The sequence below is a fragment of the Thunnus albacares genome, chromosome 14, assembly GCF_914725855.1.
Source record: "Thunnus albacares chromosome 14, fThuAlb1.1, whole genome shotgun sequence".
NCBI classification, from domain to species: domain Eukaryota; kingdom Metazoa; phylum Chordata; class Actinopteri; order Scombriformes; family Scombridae; genus Thunnus; species Thunnus albacares.
Genome location: NC_058119.1, coordinates 31,053,009 through 31,076,958, shown reverse-complemented (window position 1 = coordinate 31,076,958; position 23,950 = coordinate 31,053,009). Strand labels below are relative to the sequence as shown.

General features: G+C 40.9%; 1 protein-coding gene across 3 annotated transcripts; it reads left to right on the top strand.

The window, feature by feature from the left end:
• The first annotated feature begins 4,174 nt into the window (after nt 1–4,174).
• ppp2r5d (protein phosphatase 2, regulatory subunit B', delta) lies at nt 4,175–23,817 on the top strand. 3 transcript variants are annotated; one of them, XM_044372185.1, is made up of 17 exons: nt 4,175–4,381; nt 6,933–7,034; nt 9,735–9,912; nt 11,632–11,831; nt 14,593–14,703; nt 15,139–15,231; nt 15,319–15,449; nt 15,837–15,896; nt 15,987–16,095; nt 16,356–16,409; nt 16,659–16,829; nt 17,451–17,578; nt 19,345–19,446; nt 20,746–20,830; nt 22,032–22,079; nt 22,181–22,291; nt 22,826–22,957. In XM_044372185.1, the coding sequence occupies exons 1-17, from the start codon at nt 4,355–4,357 to the stop codon at nt 22,865–22,867; spliced, it is 1,752 nt and encodes a 583-aa protein (XP_044228120.1). In that variant the 5' UTR covers nt 4,175–4,354; the 3' UTR covers nt 22,868–22,957. The 3 variants fall into 3 exon arrangements, with proteins under 3 accessions (XP_044228120.1, XP_044228119.1, XP_044228118.1); XM_044372184.1 differs by lacking the exon at nt 22,826–22,957 and adding an exon at nt 23,076–23,817 and having other exon boundaries at nt 4,192–4,381; nt 20,746–20,818; XM_044372183.1 differs by lacking the exon at nt 22,826–22,957 and adding an exon at nt 23,076–23,817 and having other exon boundaries at nt 4,192–4,381.
• Nucleotides 23,818–23,950: the final 133 nt, after the last annotated feature.

Sequence of the window (23,950 nt, the reverse complement as noted above, 5' to 3'; positions counted from 1 at the left end):
ACATAGGCCTATTACTCATACAAGGAATAAACTCACCTAAATGATTTTATGACATTTTTAGTTTTAGAGGTTCACACATCAAACATCAGTCTGTGTATAAATAACATACTGAGGAGCTGCAACTTATCTAAGAGAGAGGAGATAACATTCCTTGACTTCAGTACCTTTGCTTGATCTGTGCCTGTTGTAAGTGGCTGGAAAGCATTTAAGTCATATTAGATCTGTGCCGAATACAAACTATGAAGAGACAGATCTATTGTGTTGATTTTACACCTGTTGCTACTCTAAAAATTCATGACAAACAGATATTTTGGGGCTATTTTAAAAAAAAAATCCTCCCCCCAATCCTCCCTGGTAGAGGCTTAGCCCCCCTAACCATAAATCTGTAGTGATGCCCCTGATGTCATCTATTGGTGATATGAAAATATTAACATATTGATTGGTGCAGCTTTAAATGACAGATTCACAGTTTTTCAGGTCTGTCTGGAACCAACAGTCAGTCTTCAAATGAACATTAAAGCTGTGTTTCTTGCTGTAATCATTCCTCCTGTTCATACTGACCATTAGAAGATCCCTTCATAATGACCTTACAATGGAAGTGATGGAGGACAAAATCCACAGTCCTCCTTCTGAAGCTAATATGAAGCTTCAGCGTCCAAATGAGTCAAATCAAGTAGATATCTTTCAACGTTACAGTCTTTTTAGTGCCAAAGTTCCTCTTTTTGTTACTATACTTCCACCTGCAGCTCAACAGGGAAACACTGTCCGAGGAAACACAAAGAGGGAATTTGATGCTAAAAAGACTGTAAATGTGTCAGATCTCCACTTGATATGACTAACTCAGACTGCTGAAGCTGAATAGAAGCTTCACACAGACTTTTAAATGACTGTGTGGACACACTGTGGATTTTGGCCTCCATCACTTCCATTGAAAACACATTTGAAGGATCTTTTAATATCCAGTATGAACAGGAGGAATGATTACAGCGAGGAAAACCTCTTTCACTGTTACTATGGACACCTGACTACTGGTTTAACACACTGGAAACACTGGAAACCATCATTTATATTAAAAAGGTGATGATATGTTTGTGTCTCTGGATGTAAAAACATATTATTATCTAACATAAGATTCATCAGTCAGACCCTGCCGCTGCCTGTCAGTCTCCAGTGGGGGATTAAATCAGAGCAGTGGGAATCGAACCATCAACCGTCTGCTGCTGCTGCAGTTTTTAAGTCACTGCCCACCGGAGGAAGTTTGTAAAAATCCAACAGAATATTTTATTTAATTCAGGTTCATGGTCTGATATTCACCACTAGGTGGCGTGACAGCATCAGACAGCAGCTCTGACTGAAGACCCTCTGAAGAATCTCTGAACCTGTAAACAGCTGTTTGGAAACAACTTTCATGATTTTTATAATAGAAAACTGTTAAGATTTGTTTGTATTTTGCATCACGTCCAACAATAATATTAGATTCATTGATTCAAAGGAGGGAAATTTAACACCCAGTACATAGAAATAAACAATCAGCCTCCACTATACATGGCAGCACTTGGATGATTGATTGATTGACAGTTAACAGCTCCTCACATGTGAATATTTGCTAGTTTTCAATGATAATAAACCCAACATCTTTGTGTCTGTGACTGTTGATGAGAGAAAACAAGTCATCTGAATATGAAATAATGATCAACACTTGATAAACTGATCAATCTGGATCATTAAAGACAATAATAGTTGGTTGCAGTACTACTGATGAGCTTCATTGATCAGATGATGTGGAGGAAACTGATTCCCTCTGGTAAAGTTTGTTGGGTGAAAACTGAACTTGTTTGTGTGATCACAGGTGAAGTGAGTCTCTGAGGTTCATATTTATTTATTTATCAAGCTGCTGAAAGTAAAAACAGCTGATCAGACGTGTTCTGGGTGTAGAAGTCAGTCATGATGTCGATCATCAATGATCAGGATCAATAACAAGCAGCATCATGAAGAAGAGAGACACCTCACTGTTATTTGTGTCTGAACATCTTTTTTTATTGACATTTATCAAACAAGAATAAATCTACATCGATCTGATGATTGATCACATTATTTCTAGTTTATCTCATCTACATTTATAGATTTATACATTATCAATATATTAGATCGTTGCAAAGATTTAAAGACATCACACAAAGAAAATCAACTTTTTTAAAACAATGATAATTCTATATGTTCTTACAGAATAACAAACCACAGAAAATAATTTATAATCTGCCAGATGTCAGGTGGATCCATATCTCTGATTGGCCGTTCCTTCATGTGATCAATCATGTGATCATGTGTCTGTCAGGAGGAGGAAGTGACTTGATAAATGTGTCTCATTGATCATCACAGAAGGACTTTTCTCACTCTGCATGAGAAGAACGTTTGATCCCGTGCGATCAATAAGTGATTATAAATCATTATCATTAGACCGATATTGATCCATATTTCAGTCGGCCAATATTATCGGCCGATATTATTGATCTATCACAGATACATCAGCATATATGTTGTCTGATATGCGTCAATATTTTAAAGTTGTATATGCAGCATTTTATGTATATTTGATCCTTTCTCAAGTTTAATGTATTCATATGTTTTTTTTATTTATGTATATTTATAATTATTAAATTCTCAGTGAACTTTACTGTTTCACTGATGTCATTTTAGACAATAAAGTTTATTGTTAAACTGCCTCCATTGTGCATCTTTGTCTCAAGTGTTTGATAACCACATTTGAGGGAACATATATATAGATTATTGGCCGATATATCAATATCAGAATTTTTCACTCCCTAGTATAGTCCAGTATCGGTTGGTCTCTAATTATCATCAATAGACAAAAAACACCAAAAACATTTTAATCTCATTAGTGTCTCCCAGAGCTTTTAACAGCATCTCATAGTCTTCATCAGTGGATTTACTCAGCTGTCTCTGTGTCAAACTGTTTCAACACTCATGAAATAAAACCTTTTTTTTCTCCGTGTTGTCCGGTGTCTTCCCAGTGGTTCCTTTTTAACAAATACTGTATTTATTGATTTCCAATAAATCAATAAGAGACGGATACATAATGAAATCCACAAGAAAGAAGGAGAAAAAAACCCACAACAAACTAAATAAGAACAAACAAACCAAAAACACAAAACATCAGCTCAGCTTCATATAATTCACAAGACTATAAGTTTTATGCTTCTTATTGTCATTTATTCTGTCATTGATGCTACTTTATAACTACAGCTTTAGTTACTTTTCAGATGAAGATTTGACACAATGGATAATATAACAAGCTTTTAAAATACAACACATTGTTAAAGATGAAACCAGTGGTTTCCAACCTTTTTGTCTTTTGACGTCTTACAAAAAGCAGTGTGTAGTCGGGGTCACATTTCACATGTCTATGAGTTGTTAACAGCTCCACCAAATAGTGATTTTTCCCTCTAAACTTCTCACATGCTTTCATTTCAATAAATGTTCAAATGATCCAATATTTCAGCAAAAATCAAAGATTAGAGAAAAAGTCCAAAAACTGAAAACAGATTTGTGTATCAGAACTTTGTTTTTTCTTCTTTCCTCTCCCATTAATCATCTCACCACCCCTCAGATTTATCTGCTGACCCTTTGGAGGGGCCCGACCCCTAGGTTGGGAACCACTGGACTAAACTAGCTAACTGTATATAAAGTAGTGTAAACTAGCTCCACCTCCAGCAGCTACAACAGTAACATGCTGCTCTAACACTGATGCTTCACTATTAATAATCTAATGATGTCATATATAATAATATATCAGTCAGAGGGACCAAACCACTACTTTTACTGCAATACTTTAACTACATCAAGCTCATAATACTTATGTACTTTTACTGCAATACTTTAACTACATCAAGCTCATAATACTTATGTACTTTTACTGTAGTAGTTTTTCATGCAGGACTCTATCTTGTAATGGAGTATTTGTACATTGCTGTATTGGTACTTTTACTGCAATAAAGGATCTCAGTACTTCTTCCACCTCTGTGACATTAGCAGCAGTTTAAGATGCTATTTTCTGTGCTCAGACAGGTTCCAGCATCATCAGGTTGGAGGTGTTGTGTTGCTGGGGAAGACTCAAGTCCTGCCTCACCCTCATAACCAAACTCACAGCCGGCCAATCAGAAAAATGCCTCCACGCGTCGCTAGGCAGATGTTACATGTTAACAGCCAATGGGGTTGCCCGGACCGGGAGCGGGCGCTGGGAGCAGAGACAGACCGAGTGACAGCGTCTGAGTCCCGGGGACGAACATCACGGAACCTCCGTGAATAAAAAAAAGAACCCTGCAACACAGTCAAGATGCCGAACAAAACCAAGAAGGAGAAGGTGAGTCGGCGGCTACATGACAGACTCATGAACTGTTTTACACTGTAATATAGCAGAGTGACATTGAAGCAGCCGTTATACTTTAGACGTTATATTTTACCGAGTAGCGGCTAGCTTACATGCTAAGGCCGCGCTAGCAGTGGATGTCTAAGCTAACCGCTAACAGACTTATAAACCTGCCTCCTGGTTTTATCAGTATCAGCTGGTTAGATACAGCATTAACCAGTATTGGTAATTAATGTCAGCAGTGTTGTCCGGGTGTTAAAACAGCGATGTGAGATGTGAGCTCGCTGCCCGGGAGCATCGTCGCTAACTGGCTGCTGCTGCTGCTGCTGCTGCTGGAGCTCCGGGGAGGAACCGCTGCCTCCTCCCGTAAATTATTCATCTTGTAGAAAAACAGGTTGAGCTTAAATATAAATGTGGCTGTGCTGATTGTGCTCGCTGTGACTCATTCATGCCTTCATGAAACTGAAATATGTGACGCTAAACCGGCTGCAGGTTAGCTTTTAGCTGCTGGTTTTATCATGTGTAACCATCTGATGACCGGACACAGCATCATGGGAGCGGATTGTTTTTATGTTGTGCAGGTGTTAAATCACGGTAATATGTCAGTCAGTGTGTGTGTTGTTAACAGTAATATCAGTCAGTGTGTGTGTTATTAACAGTAATATGTCAGTCAGTGTGTGTGTTGTTAACAGTAATATGTCTGTCAGTGTGTGTGTGTTGTTAACAGTAATATCAGTCAGTGTGTGTGTTGTTAACAGTAATATATCAGTCAGTGTGTGTGTTATTAACAGTAATATGTCAGTCAGTGTGTGTGTGTTATTAACAGTAATATGTCAGTCAGTGTGTGTGTGTTGTTAACAGTAATATGTCAGTCAGTGTGTGTGACGCGTGATTGAAGGTGTCAGTGATCATCAGACTCTGACAGTGTTTATATCGGTGGAGCTTAAAGGCTTCATGGGAACAAGTTGATTTCATGTATTTGTTGTGTTCATGTCACACGGCTCCACAACAACATGAGTCATCAACACTTATATTTCCTGTAGCAGAGATGAACCGCTGTCTACTGTTCACACCACAGCTATCACACAGTGACGACAACGTTACGACTGAACACCTGAAGCTGCTGTTGTTGGTAAAGTCCAGATCAGCCTGCTGTGTTCACGCTGTCCTCTGAAAACAAACGTTGTCACCATAACGACGGTGATGGAAGTGGTCGGCGGTACTGTTACCGTCCAGATGTTTCACCGCGGTACATCTGTACTGTTAAAACATAGATAAACAATAGAAATAGATGTTGTGTCAATTCCAGCTGCTCAACAAACAAACAAACAAACAAACATTACTTACAAGTGACATGAGAAAAAAGATCAGACACAATCATTTACTATCGTCTGAGTAAAGCTGTTATTTCTCACCTTCACATCGTCTCATTATTCTTTCTCTGTTCTTGACCGCTGACCAATGAGCAGCGCCAACAATCACCCGTAACCATGGAAACAGTATGTTGTCAAAAATAATCCCAACTCAAGGTCCGTTCACCAGCTTCTCCAGAGCTCTCAGTGTCACCTCATGGTCTGCATCAGTGAATGGATACTGCTCACAGTTGCCATGGAGATGGTCCACCGCCGTTGTCATGTGACCAACGCTAACTGAGCTATCTGCGTCCTCTGATGAAGACTGTGAGATGCAGCTGAAAGCTCTGGAAAGGCTCAGGAGGTGACGACAGGGAACATGTAGAGCTGCAACTAAATATTGATTTCATTATCGATTCATCTGCCAATTATTATTATTTTTATTATTATTATTATTATTATTATTATTATAAAAAACAGTCCAAAACCAAAAATAATTCAAATAAAGTGTATCTATAGTTTTTACTTTTACTGTAAGAAAAGTCCAAGAAAAATAGCAAATTCTCACGTTTTAGAAATGAAAAATATTTTGGTATTTTTGCTTGAAACAACGAATCAGTTATGAAATTGATCATCTAATGGTTTGTTGTCGTCTCTCTACTCACTGTGTAATACAGGCAGAACCAACCAAAATATTATTTAGACATTAAGAAATAGATAATAAGCAAAGATTGTTTTGTCAGACATGTTGTTTGTTTATCATGGACAATAAATAATTTATTTATTAATAGTCGATGGACAGGAAATAAACCAGCAGCTATTTTGATCATCGTTAAAGGGATTTTTTTTTAAAAAAAGCAAAAATGCAAAATAAAAACAACCTTTCATGATGAGACCAAACAATGAATCAACAGAATAATAATCAATAATGAAAATAAAGCGTATGTCTTGGACAGTTTGATGAAACAGGATCCAAACATCTGAACTCAGCTTTTGTTCTGACAAACATCAGAAGTAACTTTTGATTTTTACAGTAAAAAAAAAAACTAAAAAAAGTTGATGAAATCTTTTCAGGTGCAGATTTGATGGAGTGTGTTTACCTGTTCATCCTGAAGTATCAGTTCTTTAAATCTGCGTAAAGTCACAGCTGGTTTATGGTTTTTATTACATGTTTTTTTTCTCTCTGCAAATAGGAAACAACCAAATCTGCCAAAAGCAGCACGAAGAACAGTAACAGCAGCGGCGGCGGCGGCGGCGGCGGCGGGAAAGATGCTGCCACCGACAATTCAGACGAGGTGAGTCTGTCTGATCTTTAATTAATATTCACATGTACACATGAGGACTGGCACTTTATCTGAAGTTAATATGAGGTGATCATTTCCTTTTTATCCATTCATCTCATTATTTTCACTAATAGAAAAATGTTGATCAGCGTTTCCCAAAGACGACGTCATCAAATGTCTTGTTTATTCCACAAAGATCTTCAGTTTACTGTCACAGAGACTAAAGAAACTATTCACATTTAACACGCTGCAATCAGAGAATTTTGACTTTTTTTCTTTAAAAAAGTACTCAAAACAATGAATTAGTTACACAAATCGAGCGAGTTTCCTCTGAAATTAGTCTTTTTTATTCCATTTATTCTTTCTAATATGAAAAAATGAAAGAACAAGCATATAAATATACATGTAGTAGGATGAGATCTGTGATCTAACTCTAGTTACAAGAGGTGGAGGGTGAGGATGGACTTCACAAATATAAAGATGGACTCATTTATATTTTGATATTGTTTGATGGTAAAAAGCTTCCAGTCTGGCAGCTCTGTGTGTTTCTATCAGAAGAGACAACAAGAGACTGAAAAACATTTAACCTTAAAGCAGGTGAAAGGTTTGAAGGTTGGATGTATCTGAAGCAACTTCAGATACGTTTTAGAGACACATTATAGCATCATGTTCATATATGTTGTTGTCGTTATGTTGTTCTGAGACAGACTCGTCAGTGAAACGGTGCTCTGTGTTTCCCACTAACTCATGACGGAGCTGCGTGTCACATGTGTGAGTTAACGTCTGCGGGGCAAACAGCTCACACTGCTGCTGCTGTTCACAGAGACTCTGGCAGCAGACAGCACGGCCACGAGACTGCCGGCCGCCGCAGCTCAGGGTCACAAAGCTTCTGATAGTCAATAGTCCATCAATCATTATGAAACACAGTGGACGTTTTTCCATTTTCCATTCCAGTACATTAAAAATGTAAACAGCAGACTTCAGACTTACTGGTGCTTTATAAAATAATACACACACCAATACTGTTACAAGTTCTGTCACCACTCAGATGCCTCTCTGCTGCTCTCAGCTGCTCTCTGCTGCTCTCAGCTGCTCTCTGCTGCTCTCAGCTGCTCTCTGCTGCTCTCTGCTGCTCTCTGCTGCTCTCAGCTGCTCTCTGCTGCTCTCTGCTGCTCTCAGCTGCTCTCAGCTGCTCTCTGCTGCTCTCAGCTGCTCTCAGCTGCTCTCAGCTGCTCTCTGCTGCTCTCTGCTGCTCTCAGCTGCTCTCAGCTGCTCTCTGCTGCTCTCAGCTGCTCTCTGCTGCTCTCTGCTGCTCTCAGCTGCTCTCTGCTGCTCTCTGCTGCTCTCAGCTGCTCTCAGCTGCTCTCTGCTGCTCTCAGCTGCTCTCAGCTGCTCTCTGCTACTCTCTGCTGCTCTCTGCTACTCTCAGCTGCTCTCAGCTGCTCTCTGCTGCTCTCTGCTGCTCTCAGCTGCTCTCAGCTGCTCACTGCTTCTGATCAGCAAACACACCTGTAACTCATCTCATTAAACAGTAAGAGGCTCCACCTGGTGGTGCAACCGGGTACTACAGCACATCTACACAACATCACCTCGTTCCTCGTCTTCTGCATTATCAGTTAATATAATTAAATCAGTTAAATTATTAATGGCAGTTAATCCGTAATCAATGAATCATTGACATCCTACCTGCAACTAACGATTCATCTGACAGCTATTTTCTGAATTAATTGATAATCGTTTAGTCCATGAAATGTTCAAAAATGGCACAAAAGTTTTGCACTCCGGCAACTATTTTAACAATCAATTAATCAATTAATTAGTCAATCAATCAGTTGTTCATCAGTCGTTCATCAGTCATAAAAGCTTCTTAAATGTGACAGTAAACTGAAGATCTTTGGCTTGTGGACAAAACAAGATATTTGAGGACGTCGTCTTGGGTTTTAGGATGCAGTTATTCACATTTTTCACCATTTTTGTGCATTTTATGGACCAAACAACTAACAATTAATCAATAAAATAATCAACAGCTTAATCCATAATGAAAATATTCATAAGTTGCAGCCTCGATTAAGCATTTTTCATCTCTTTCCTGTAAATAAAGTGCATCAAACACATTTCTACATCAGTCTGTGACAACAGTTTAAACATAAAGGTCTGATCAGTTATTAATGATGCAGTTTACATCCATAATGTTTCTAAACATTTTCACAGTTTTCTGCTGTTTTATAAACTAAGTGATGAATCATTAATGAGAATAATGGACTCTGAGGCCTTCAGGTTCTGTTGGTCAGCAGGGAGCTTCATGCATGTCGGCTGCTGCAGATGTGCTGCAGATGTGCTGCAGATGTGCTGCAGATGTGCTGCAGGGTTTGCATGACTGCAAGCTGAAAATAGCTGTTATTGACAGATGTTCAGGCAGCTGACCTGCAGCACCCAGAGGTTCCTGTTCAATACAACCAGAGCTCCAGGACAGTAAAGCAGACAGACTTAAACATACTTTTTCCATGTAACTGTAAGATTTTTTATTTCTCTTTGGTGACCAAATTCCACTTTTTTTGTACATGTTTTTGTTTTTCTTTCCTTTTTTTCCTTCATTTCTTTCATTTATTCTGTTACATAACTGAAGCTTGACAAACTTGTTCAGATGCTCTGAAATGAAGCTGTCCTAACAGCCAAACCTGTGTGTGTGTGTGTGTGTGTGTGTGTGGTCAGTCCCAGCAGCAGCAGAGTGGCAGTAAGCGTCCCAGTAACAGCACGCCGCCTCCCACTCAGCTCAACAAGATCAAATACTCTGGAGGTCCTCAGCTGGTGAAGAAGGAGCGACGCCAGAGCTCGTCCCGCTTCAGCCTGACCAGGAACAGAGAGCTGCAGAAACTACCTGCTCTCAAAGGTAACCTAGAACTAACCTTCACCTAACCTAAACCTAACCCTGACCAGGGTTAGTCTGGAGTGTTTCCCATCACTGTGTCCTCTGTGGTTCAGCAGTCTGGTTTCCATCCAGGACTGTTTAGTGAATATTAACAGTAAACAGTTGACTGATTCTGCCGTCGACTGCAGTAAAAGCAGAAACAGAAGAAGACGCAGCGACCAGAGAGCTGAAGCCATGGAAACGTGACATCACATCCTGCTGATGGAGAGCGTGATGACGTCACAGCTTCCTGCTGCTGGCGGCGTTTTGATAGCAGCTCTGTGTCAGTTATACAGACACGTCCTGAACGCCGCCCAGAGAAACGTCCGCCGCCATGTTGGGTGTCTCCAGTGGTGGCGGAAGCTTCAGGGACGTTTGAGTCACGTGTTTCCTGTATGACATCATTTATTTCCATTCATGTTTTTTTATGACACAGTTTGTGTGTCTCAGCTCCGTTATAGAAGGATTTTATTCAGAACAAGCTGCTGAATCTCCTCCAGCGTTATGGGTAACTGTACAGAGATCAACATCCCGACCCGAGTCAACGCATCACCGTGGTTACTGAATCCACTCAAAACTGAACCACAAATGAAAAGTGAACCGATTTACTCGCTGCCCGCTGTTAGCGACACACGTGACTGAGTTACACGCTCTGTGATTGGATGTTTCTTGCTGAAATGCACCCTGGGAGTCGTAGTTGACTCCTTGACGACTGGTTGTCTCTGTGTGGTGTGAACAAACAGCAGAAGAAGAGCTGAGCCCCGCCCAGTCCGCCTGATTGACAGCTGTGTGTGTGTGTGTGCGTGTGTGTGCGGTGCAGACAGAGCTGGTTACCATGGTGATGTCGGTGTTTCAGGTGTGACTCAGCAGGCAGCTTGTCTGCAGTCTGACCTCGTGTTTGTAATAAACATGATTTTAATGTGATTATTGATCATATTGTTGTTTATAATCTGACGTTCCAGATGTTTTGGTTGAGTTGATCAGCAGCGTCAGGTTGTTAAACTGGAACCTGTGATGAGGTTGACGGCGTGTTTATCACGGCTCCTTCTTCTTCACAGTTCTTCACTTTATTCCTAAAATAAAAGAATCAGAGGTTTATTGAGATCCACTCTTCTTCTGTGTTTTTTTTTTACTAGAGCCAGATCAACATATCAGCTGATTTCAGCTCATTGCAGATATATCAGTATCGGTGTCATACATCATTTAATAAAGCAACGTAAAGTTGTGATTACTGAAATGATGATGCTGGTCAGACACCTTCTATATAAAGTATAATATATACAAAAAAAACACAAAAAACAGAACATAAATCCACCGGAGAGGAAAGACAAATGTGCAAAATCAGCTGATATGGAAGAACAGAGACTAGTTATTAACATTTGTGCAGAAATGAACGATGTAGAATATAAGAAGAAGAAGAATGAAACACATTGAAGCTTCGAGTTGGTAGCGTTCAGTGAACAGCTGTATGATTTATATAGTTTATAAAATAGAAATAATGCAGATAGTTGGTCACACTTTTAAAAAAACAACTTAAAAGGAACTTTAGAGAAAGAAGATTAATATTAAAGAGGGAATTTGATGCTAAAAAGACTGTAAATGTGTCAGATATCCAATAACTCAGACTGCTGCATTTTTCATATGGAGCATCTGAAAAATCATGAAGCTGTCCTTTAAATATCAGTATCGATGTCCTCTCAGATGCTCCTCCGGTGGACCGTGAGGAGCTGTTCGTGCAGAAGCTGCGTCAGTGCTGCGTTCTGTTCGACTTCGTCAGCGACCCGCTCAGTGACCTCAAGTACAAGGAGGTGAAGAGAGCCGGACTCAACGAGATGGTCGAGTACATCACGCACAACAGCGACGTGGTGACCGAGTGTATCTACCCAGAGGCCGTCATCATGGTGAGAAAACACACACACACACACACACACACACACACACTGGCCTCATGGTATCTCACACTTCACTTCTGCTTTACGCACACACACCTGCGACCCTCAACAGCTACAATCAACAAGACATGAGAGCAAAACTAAAATGAACTTAACACACACATATCTTTTTTTTTTTTTTAGAACTTTATTGCCTTTATCGAACTTGCAGGCAATACAAACACAGACATACATTCAATACAAATATACACAACCGAACCCTCCCATAGGAGGCTACAAACAAACAGACAAATAAAAACAAAACCAATTACACCAACTGAGACAGCAAGAAAACAAAAACAAAACAGACAAAAAGGTCACCTTGTCATTAAATGTTATACTGTAATTCTTGGTTGTGCAGGGTCAAAGTAGATGATATAATATTGTACATTACATTTAAGGTGTTAGCATCATTTCAGTCCCAGAATGACCCATCTTCTTATGAATAGTGGTACTTTAAACTGTAAAATAACAGTCATATTTTCCATGGTATGTATCTGCTTAATCTTCTGTATCCATTGAGCTTTTGTGGGTGCACATGGCTGCATCCAATTAACAGTAATCATTTTCTTCGCAGTCATAAACAGAATATGTAACATATAGCAAGTTCTCTGGTATCTTCTCCAGTAAGAAAATTAAAGGGTCCAGAGGGATATCAACTCTGAAGACGGTGTCCAATTCTTCTTTAATGTGTTTCCAAAAGGTTTCAACACACACATATCTGAGGACACGATCTACATACAACCACTGCATCTCCTTATTGGAGGGAGGAGGAATGGAAAATACAATCAGGCTACTTTTTAACACCAGCACAACAAACTAAATACAATTGTAAAATATTACCGAACTGCTGGAGGGAGTGTGGTGAACCTTATGCCACTTAACCCATCATTACATACACAGAATATACAGAAAGAAACAATAATACTACCTTAAATTGTACTATTTATTTGAATACAGACTTTGTGCTGTTAGGCAACACAGTAGACCAAATACACAATGAAAATGATAAATATTTGTGAAGGATATTGCAGCTCTAAAAAACACAGTTCAACAAATATATCAGATAAAATACTTCATTTATAAAATCAGGGGGAATTAGAAGCTATTTGAAAAAAGATGATCCAAGTGGTCAAGTTATTATAATAAATGAACAATGAATTGAAGCTGTTGGTTTGTTGTTTTAAGGCTGATGGTCACCTAGCGGAGCGCTACATGTACCTTACTTTGAGTAAAGACTTGTAATTTCTTTCTTTTTCCCTCCTTCTTCCTCTTTGATGCTGTTTGTTTTGTCTTGGATTTATTTTTTTTTTATCCTCCCCTTCTTTTACCTTCCTCTTCTAAAGAAGAAGGCGGGAAATTCTGACAGAAGAATAAACTCTGGATTTATGGAAAACTTCAAGTAGATTCTCAAATATGAAATGAAATCAAAGACGTTTTTCTATTCATTCAGAATTACTACAACATTGTAATAATCAAAGTCAGTACTGTAAAATTATCATTATTTATTTATTATTTTAATTTATTGTATAATTTATTGTATGATGTATCACTGGGTGACACACCCACACACATTATTTATGTATATCATTAAAAAAATGTATCGTCACCATCAGATGGGCTATATAACATAAGTAAAATGTATAAAAACAACAAACCTAACAACACATAACTGCGGTGACTAATGTGCTGTCAAAACAGCAAACTGTCAAACGAATCAATATCTGTATTATAACGATGTGTCACATGACTCATTATTGAAACTTGTAATGTGAAAATAAACTTCTCTGCAGCTCTACGGAGCGTTTCAGCCTCTTCTGTCATCAGTTTCCTGATAAACCTGCTTAGATGGAGAGTTTTTCTCTGGTGGAGACCAAACCAGAGTTAAAAGGAGAGACCAGATTAGACTCACGTCCAGTGGATTCAATAAGCTGATCATTTGTCGGATGTCGTGTTTTCAGCTTGTTGCATTTCCCTAAAAGTGACCAAAAATCATTAATAAATCTTCAGCAAGTAGTTTTAGTTTCCTAACATCAACCAAAGCTGAACCACAGAGGCGTCGGATCAGAAAACGCTCTTATGATTTGTTTTCCTGTTGTGTTGTGTGTCAATTAGTAACCAACTATTTTGATAACTAATTAATTGTTTTGAGTAATTTTTTCTCTCCAAATTGTCTGGTTCAGCTTCTTAAATGTGAATATTTTCTGGTTCCTTTAGTCTCTGTGACAGTAAACTGAAGATCTTTGAGCACAACAAAACATTCGAGGACGTCGTCTTGGTCTTTAGGGTGCAGTGATCGATATTTTTCACCATTTTCTGACATTTTATAAACCAAACAATGAAGCCATTAATGGAGAGTATAATTGATAATGAAAATAATCATTATTTGCAGCCCTAATGTGAATTGAAAATATGATAATAAGGACCAAGGATGGAACCCTGAGGAACCCCACGAGGTATTACTGACACTGTTCACGTTCTGTGTCTGTTTGACAACATGTTAGCGACAACTGCTACAAAACTTATGTTGTCATCATGTTCTGGTCAAAATACATGAGGCCAAAAATCAATGAGTAATGAATAATATAACCCTCAAACTGCTCTTTGAAGAAACAATGTTCAAGCTCTCACAACTAATTAGTCCTCACAAAGCAGGTGAACTGACCAGTTTGTAATGACTGTGTGTGTGTGTGTGTGTGTGTGTGTGTGTGTGTGTGTGTGTGTGTGTTAGTTTTCAGTGAACTTGTTCCGGACTCTTCCTCCGTCCTCCAACCCGACCGGAGCCGAGTTCGACCCCGAGGAGGATGAACCGACGCTGGAAGCTGCCTGGCCCCACCTGCAGGTACGATGTCAGCAGGAACCTTTATAGAGGATCAGACGACACCGTATGTTTCTCACAGTGCTGTAAATTCTTTCTGTGCTTTGGCCAAGAGACCAACAACACTACAAGTATCACACAGTAAGAGAACAAATAAGAGAGTATTGATGAGGGTAGTACTATTGATAACATCCTAGTTTAGTTGTGTAGGGCTTGCTTTTGGACATCATGTCCAGTTTAACTAAGTGAACTCTGAAGAGAAGGTGAATTATAAACGTGTAACTCAAACTGTTTGACTTTGAACAGTTTCTCAGATATTATCCTCCTCAGCAGCTGCACTGTTTGAATTTAAAGCTGCAGACTCGTCTCTCCTCGCGGTTCAAGGTCTGACACGTTCCTGTGTAATCATCACGTGTAGTCGTGTTAACCGACACGTCTGCTGTGTGTTCGTGTCCTCAGCTGGTTTACGAGTTCTTCCTCCGGTTCCTGGAGTCTCCAGACTTCCAGCCCAACGTCGCCAAAAAATACATCGACCAAAAGTTTGTAATGTCGGTAAGATCAGATCTGTGAGATTTAAAGATGTTGAGATGTTGTGATGTTTACGTTCCGCTGGAACTCTGACTGAGACTCTGTGTGAAGCTGCTGGAGCTGTTTGACAGCGAAGATCCTCGAGAGAGAGACTTCCTGAAGACCATCCTGCACCGGATCTACGGCAAGTTCCTCGGCCTCCGAGCCTACATCCGCCGCCAGATCAACAACATCTTCTACAGGTCAGAACCAGCAGAACCACAGACACATGTAGAACCAGCAGAACCACAGACACATGTAGAACCAGCAGAACATCAAACACATGTAGAACCAGCAGAACATCAAACAGAAAGAACCAGCAGAACCACAGACACATGTAGAACCAGCAGAACCACAGACACATGTAGAACCAGCAGGACATCAAACACATGTAGAACCAGCAGAACCACAGACACATGTAGAACCAGCAGAACCACAGACACATGTAGAACCAGCAGGACATCAAACACATGTAGAACCAGCAGAACCACAGACACATGTAGAACCAGCAGAGTGAGCAGCACTGGGACAGCAGCTGCACTTTCTATCCAGTGCTCCCAGTCAGTCAAACTGGTGTCATTGTTTTACAGATTTATTTATGAGACAGAACATCACAACGGCATCGCTGAGCTGCTGGAGATCCTGGGGAGGTAACACACACACACACACACACACACACACACACACACACACACTCTTCCATCTCTTCCTGTGTAATATTGTTTGATTCTCTCCGTCAGTATAATCAACGGCTTCGCTCTCCCGCTGAAAGAAGAACACAAGATGTTTCTGATCAGAGTCCTTCTGCCGCTTCATAAAGTCAAGTCTCTCAGCGTCTACCACCCGCAGGTCAGAGGTCAAACGACTCACTTCTGTTTAAAAGTCTGGAGTCAGTCTAATCTAATATATAAAAATATTCCAGAAACATAATTATACATTGATCTGACGAATGAAAAATACAATTTTAGAAAGTTAAATTCAATTTTAAAATCTGCTTTGATTGAATTTTTTTTTTAAATATGTAAAACTGAACAGATAAACGTTAAACATGCCGCAGTGAACCAGATGTTATGTGTTGTTGGTCTGATCGTCTCTCCGTCCGTCTGCAGCTGGCCTACTGTGTGGTTCAGTTCCTGGAGAAGGACAGCAGTCTGACAGAGCCGGTGAGTCTGCTGAGACATCCCATCTGTTTCCATGACAACGCTGCAAAAGCTCTACTGCTGCTGCTGCTGGCGATGGGCAGTGTTTCCATAGTAACGCACAGGGTGGACACATGAACACCTGTACAGTACAATGTACCGCGATGCTGAAACTCTTGTTTTAAATCCTACAGAAGGAGAAACATTTATTATTTACTGTTTGAGTGTTTTTAACCTGAACTCCGGCTCTGCTGCGACCTTTGACCCCTGCAGGTGATCATGGGGCTGCTGAAGTTCTGGCCCAAGACTCACAGTCCGAAGGAGGTGATGTTCCTGAACGAGCTGGAGGAGATCCTGGACGTCATCGAGCCGTCAGAGTTTGTTAAAGTCCAGGAGCCGCTTTTCAGACAGCTCGCCAAGTGTGTGTCCAGCCCCCACTTCCAGGTACCAGGAACCAGAACCAGGACCTGAATTAGAACCTAAATCAGAACTTTCCGATCCATTTGTTGCTGTTTGGTGGCGTCCTGGTGGAGCAGTGGTTTAAGGTGCTGACCGGGACGTCTGGTCTATGTCGTCACTCGTCTCTCTCACCTCATTTCCTTTCAAATATGTTTTATTATGAGAATTTTTATACAATATAAAGTCAAGATAAAATCACCACTATGGTTCTACGGCCATACATGCACTAAATAAAATAGTGTGAGATTAAAAAACTAAATACATTTAGAAAAAATAATTGCCTCCCAAAAATCATTTCCTGTCAGTTTTACTGCTGACTTCCTGATAACGACATAAAATATCTTCAAAAACTCCACAAAATAAATGATTCAAAGACAAAAAACAAGCCAGGAACAGTTTTTAGTGCTGCTTGTTTTCACTGAATAACTGTAACATGACGTGTGGATGTTTGCGTTCATCCTCAGAGGGACTCCTCCGCCCAAACAAATAGATCCCTGTTGCTAAGCAACATGAGTGCTGAGACGACTCAGACAACACTGCAGCAGATAGCCGTGTGATTATATTATAACCTGATGATGATGATGACGATGATGTCACTGTGTGCAGGTGGCAGAGAGAGCTCTGTATTACTGGAACAACGAGTACATCATGAGTCTGATCAGCGACAACGCCGCCAAGATCCTCCCCATCATGTTTCCCGCCCTCTACAAGAACTCCAAGAGCCACTGGAACAAGTAACACACACACACACACACACACACACACACACACACACACACACACCAACGCAGTCTGCAGTCTGTGTGTGATGTAATAATTCCTGCTAGCTGTGGGTGGAAACACAGATACTCATCAATACAGGATCAATACTCTACATGCAGAGCCAGAGTTTGATACCTTCACTGATGCTCTGAGTCATATAAACACACACACACCCACACACACACACACACACACACACACACACACACACACACACACACACACAGTGGATGCTGCATAACTACAACTACAAACAGTGATTTTATTTCTCTGTTAAACATAAAACAAATGATGTATAAGATGTTAACGAGTGAGCCATGCTAGCTGTTTCCAGTCTTTATCCTAAGCTAAGCTAACCAGCTGAACTCTGTATGCTAAGCTAAGCTAACCAGCTGAACTCTGTATGCTAAGCTAAGCTAACCAGCTGAACTCTGTATGCTAAGCTAAGCTAAGACAGTGATGTAAACAGGAGATAATTCACAAAGATTGTATCTCACTGTTAAAGTTCCTGCTCGGTTTCTCTTCAGACGTTTCACAGAGATGCTCAGACACACTTTAACTGAGGAACTGCTGACATCACAGTAGGGGCGGGGCTTAACCCTGTTGCCATGGGTGACACCATGATTAATGAATGAAGTTGATCAACATCTCCACAGTGACTGGTGGACAGGTGACATGAAACAGCAAAATTTCAGTTTCACCATGAAATCAGCTTTATCCATTTATTCATTAATGTATTTATTTATTGCAGTTGGTAATTATTTAATGTACTCTATAAATATACAGCAGATATTCCAGGTTGTGACTGAAACAATTAATCCATTGATCAATCTACAGAAAATTCATCGGCAGCTATTTTGATCAATTAATTGTTTCAGACATTTGACAAATAATTAACAATAATTTTCATTATTGATTATTTTGTCTATGAAATGTCAGAATATGGAGAAAAACGGCGTCTAAAACTTCTTAGAGCTCAAAGTGACGTCTTCTAATGTTTTGAAGATTTTCAGTTTACTGTCATGAAGAAAAGCTTCTGAATCCACTAAATATTTCACATTTTTTTCTTAATAAATGGCTAAAACGATTATTCAGTTATCAAAGTAGTTGACGATTCATTTTCGTTTTAATCAATTAATCGACTAATCGTTGCAGCTCGACTGGTTCCACCTGAAATGTCACCTTTTGATGCTTTTGTTTGTCATATATGATAATAAACTGAATGTTTTTGAATGTCACTTATTTGTGTCATTTTAAAGACAAAATGATTAATCCAGAAAATAATAGTCAGATTAACTGTTAATGAAAATGACTGTTAGTTGCAGCTCTGGTACTGGGATTGGTCGGTGAGCCGATTAGATGTTAATGAACTCGACTGTCGTCTAGATATGATCTTAAAAGTGAGTTATTGTATTTTTGTAAAGCTCGTTACCTGCAGCGGCCGACTGACGAGCTGCTGCGAGACGTGAAACGTTCATTGAATCACAAACGTTCTGTTTAGTTTGAGAGTCTCTCCTGACTCGACCAACTTTCAGCCTGAGGATGTTTTGTGAAAACGACTTTTACTCCCCATGTGACTGAGAATAACCGCAACCTTTCGCTGGTCACATGACCCCTGTAATGTCTGCAGTGACTGTAACTGAAGTAGGAAGACGCTCTGTCATCATGTGACTGACGGGACTGTTTAAAAACTCCTCCAGTTTGAGGTGATCTTCCTCCTCCTCCTCTTCCTCCTCAGGACGATCCACGGTCTGATCTACAACGCTCTGAAGCTCTTCATGGAGATGAACCAGAAGCTGTTTGATGACTGCACACAGCAGTACAAGGCCGAGAAACAAAAGTAACACACACACACACACACACACACACACACACACACACACACACACACACACACACACACATACTGCGTCTCCTGACCCCCGACCTGAAAACTCAGACCACGTCTACATGAAGCCGGCTAAATTCTGAAACACTGTCTTCATGCATCACAGCTCGTTTCTTCACCCACATTAAAACACCAAAATAAGGTCATTCTCCCCCTACTGAGCATGTGCAGAGGGCAGACGAGCAGCCACAGAAAACCAGTGAAGAAGAAACGGTATAATGTTTCTGTTTCCATGGCGGCTTCCTGACATTTAGTTTATTGCAGCAGATTGAGCGGAGAAAGGTGGTCGATAACTACGTTTTCCTCTGAGCAAGATGTCAGAGAAGCCGATAAAGAGAACAACACTCACATGAAGCGTCCGTTGTTGTTGTTGTTGTTGTTGTTGTTGTTGTGTTTCTTCTTCCTCTTCCCATGAAACGCAGCGCTACTGCCACCATCTGTTCTGTCAGTGACATGACAGCGTTTCTATAAAGCTCTGTTTCCCTGTGTGCACTACAGCGTTTTCACATTTACACACTCTGGAGGCCATTTTGGAAAAGCTCCGTTTTCAGGGAGAAAAACGCCATTTCAGCCTGAACGGAGGGTCAAAACAGAGACAAGATGTGTTTAGCCGGCTTCAGCCCCCTTTACACCCGGCATTAAAATGTGTTTTGGGTGATCGGATAGTGTTGGACCACATGAAATTACAGGTGCGAATGCACCCAAGATGCATTGTGAACGGATTGTGATCCGATCAGCCAAACCGCCTCCAGAGGTGCTCAGGGACGCATTGAGACCACATTGAACACAAGTGTAAATGCAATTATGTTGTCAATCTACATACAACAACTACGTGAGCGGAAACGCATAATCGTGTGCGACTGTTCCAAACCAGCGAGGTAGCAGCCATTAGCTAGTTAGCGAGCTAAGCTACTAGCAACAAAGCTACAGATATTCAAGCCACTCCATCCAATACTGCTTTATGGATGGCTTCCTTCTTTTTTGTTGTTGTTGTTGTTTTGTTGTTTTGGACCCGTGCAATACGAGAAGCATTTTAATGTAAGATGTTTAGGGACTCTTATTGTGGACGTGGTCCAAGTCTTACCTCAAACAGTCCTTACAGTCTGAAATGTCCTCACAAAGATAGAAGTACAAGCACTAACACGCACAGATCCAGAAAATATGGAGGTTTAGGTTTTGTGACACAATCAAAGTTTTACAACAATCAGTTTTGGACGAACAGAAAATGTTTGTGTTTGTTTCTGTCTGTAGAGAAAAATATAAGCTGAAGGAGAGAGAGGAGATCTGGCACAAGATAGAAGAGCTGGCCAGACAGAACCCACAGGTACACTCACCTGTATGCACTCACCTGTATGTACTCACCTGTATGTACTCACCTGTACACTCACCTGTACACTCACCTGTATGTACTCACCTGTATGTACTCACCTGTACACTCACCTGTATGTACTCACCTGTATGTACTCACCTGTATGTACTCACCTGTACACTCACCTGTACACTCACCTGTATGTACTCACCTGTACACTCACCTGTACACTCACCTGTATGTACTCACCTGTACACTCACTTGTATGTACTCACCTGTACACTCACCTGTACACTCACCTGTATGTACTCACCTGTACACTCACCTGTATGTACTCACCTGTACACTCACCTGTATGTACTCACCTGTACACTCACCTGTACACTCACCTGTATGTACTCACCTGTACACTCACTTGTATGTACTCACCTGTACACTCACCTGTATGTACTCACCTGTACACTCACCTGTACACTCACCTGTATGTACTCACCTGAACACTCACTTGTATGTACTCACCTGTACACTCACCTGTATGTACTCACCTGTACACTCACCTGTATGTACTCACCTGTACACTCACCTGTATATACTCACCTGTACACTCACCTGTATGTACTCACCTGCATGTACTCACCTGTACACTCACCTGTACACTCACCTGTATGTACTCACCTGTATACTCACCTGTACACTCACCTGAACACTCACCTGTATGTACTCACCTGTACACTCACTTGTATGTACTCACCTGTACACTCACCTGTATGTACTCACCTGTACACTCACCTGAACACTCACCTGTATGTACTCACCTGTACACTCACCTGAACACTCACCTGTATGTACTCACCTGTACGTACTCACCTGAACACTCACCTGAACACTCACCTGTATGTACTCACCTGTACACTCACCTGTACACTCACCTGTATGTACTCACCTGTATGTACTCACCTGAACACTCACCTGTATGTACTCACCTGTACATTCACCTGAACACTCACCTGTATGTACTCACCTGAACACTCACCTGTATGTACTCACCTGTACACTCACCTGAACACTCACCTGTATGTACTCACCTGAACACTCACCTGAACACTCACCTGTATGTACTCACCTGTACACTCACCTGAACACTCACCTGTATGTACTCACCTGTCTCCTCACTTGTGAATTTTTTAATCTCTCCGACTCCTTTTTCATTAATTGTGTCTCCTTTCAGAGTAATAAGCTCCACCCCCTCCGCCCCGGACTCCACCCACAGGAAGAGGTCAGCTTCCTCTCAGTTTTTCTTCTCTTAATCAATAACTTGTCATCGTTCTGTTTGATGGATGTGATTAATGTACTGTGTTGTTCCCGGTGTGTGTGCAGTACATGCTGTACAGTGACAGCTCTGTGGCCGTGTACTCGATGGAAACAGAGACTCCGACAGCTGAAGACATCCAGCTGCTGAAGAAGACGGTGGAGACTGAAGCCTCGCAGGTGAACTTTCTGTCCAAACTGAACCGCGAGAAGCAGCATCACCACATATCAGAAACTAAACTACACTCTCTGTTTTTATTCAAGTAAATTTAAGATGATTTATTCATATCTCACACTGCTTTCTTCTGTTTTAGCTCATTTTATCTTCAGTTTTATTTTTTTTTACTCTTTTTAAAGTTTTGTCCTTCTTTTCTGTTTTATATTTTATATAAAGCACATTGAATTGTGTTAATGTTGAAAGATGATACAAGTAGTTACTGTTTGGCAAAATCAAAACCAGCATCTGACGTCTGTTTCACTATATTGAAAATTAAAATGACAGCGAAACGTCTTAATTTCTGTGTAAACGGTTTTCTGGCCTCGTGTTGCTGCTCAGACTGCGGTTTCTGTACTTCGGTTTGATAATCTGTGAACACATTTAATCTGTCACACAACTACACATCTGAAACATAAAGCTAGCCGTGGCTCGCAGCTAGCCGCTCTGCTCTCAGACTAAACGGACTCATTGTCAAGTAATATTTAATTATTCCACAGAACTCAACGAGGCAGCAGCTGAATAAAAAGCGAAGGTCGTAGTTAGACGAGCAGTAACCGATCTCTCTATCACAGAGCAGAGAGCTTGAATATTCCTCCCGTTCAGAAGGCAGAGAGCAGTTTGTGTCAGTGATCAAATAATCAGTTACTCAGTTCATCAGCCGACTTTCAGCTCAGCTGCAGTCACTTCAGACTTCAGATCATCTGGTTCGTAGTTTCAGAGGCTTCATGATGTTTTCTGTCTCTTTAGGGTCTGAAGGATCTGAAGAAGGACAAAGTCCTGATGAGGAGGAAGTCGGAGCTGCCGCAGGACGTCTACACCATCAAAGCTCTGGAGGCGCACAAGAGAGCTGAGGAGTACCTGACAGCCAATCAGGAGGCTCTCTGACCGGGGGAGGCGATCCCCGCTGAGCCTGACTCCGCCCCCCTCCTGTCCGTCTCTCTGGGGAGGAAGTTAAAGTTGTCGTGGAGAAACTGGTCCGGGGTCAGATCAGGATGGAGCTGACGCTGCGTCCCGTCATGAAAACCTTCTCACCTCTGACCCCTGGTGGCCGATAACAAGTAGGACACTCTGTAGAGCTCCGTCTGTCCCGCTGGTGTTCAAACTGTGATGAATGAATCCGCTTCATGTTGCACTAACACCTCTAACACCTTCATCTCCGCTTCAAACACCTGCCGCAGCTTGTCTCCGAGTGTCGAACACTGAACGCAGCGTCAGGCACAAAGACACGAGGTCCCTGAACGCATCACCTGTCGGCCTTTTCCACCACAGAAACTCAACCGCCTGTAACTCCACGTGTAGCCGATGTTTCCGCTGTTCTCCGCCGGCGTTAGCGGCGAGCTCCTGCAAACAAAACTACAGTCTCCAGGTTGTTTTTGTAGAGACGTCCGTCCACACAGAGAGACACCTGAACAACAGAGAAACTGCTAAATATAGTAAAAAAATCTTTACAAAACAAAACATTCACACTCTGGAAACCTTCATGGAAAAGCTCTGTGCTTTCAGTCTGCACGGAGGACTGAGAGAGAGAAAAAGATGCGTTTAGTGTCTGAATTTAGAAAAAACGCATCTTTTTGCAGTTTGTTGTTGGAAACAGCTCGTCTGCACAGTGTGTGTTTAGATAA

What these genes read in the sequence shown, in the direction of transcription:
- ppp2r5d (XM_044372183.1), top strand. Translation starts at nt 4,355, where the DNA reads ATGCCGAACAAAACCAAGAAGGAGAAG. An exon ending in CTGCCTGGCCCCACCTGCAG is followed by an intron (nt 14,704 to 15,138) that starts GTACGATGTCAG and finishes TCGTGTCCTCAG; the next exon opens with CTGGTTTACGAGTTCTTCCT. An exon ending in TGTCCAGCCCCCACTTCCAG is followed by an intron (nt 16,830 to 17,450) that starts GTACCAGGAACC and finishes CACTGTGTGCAG; the next exon opens with GTGGCAGAGAGAGCTCTGTA.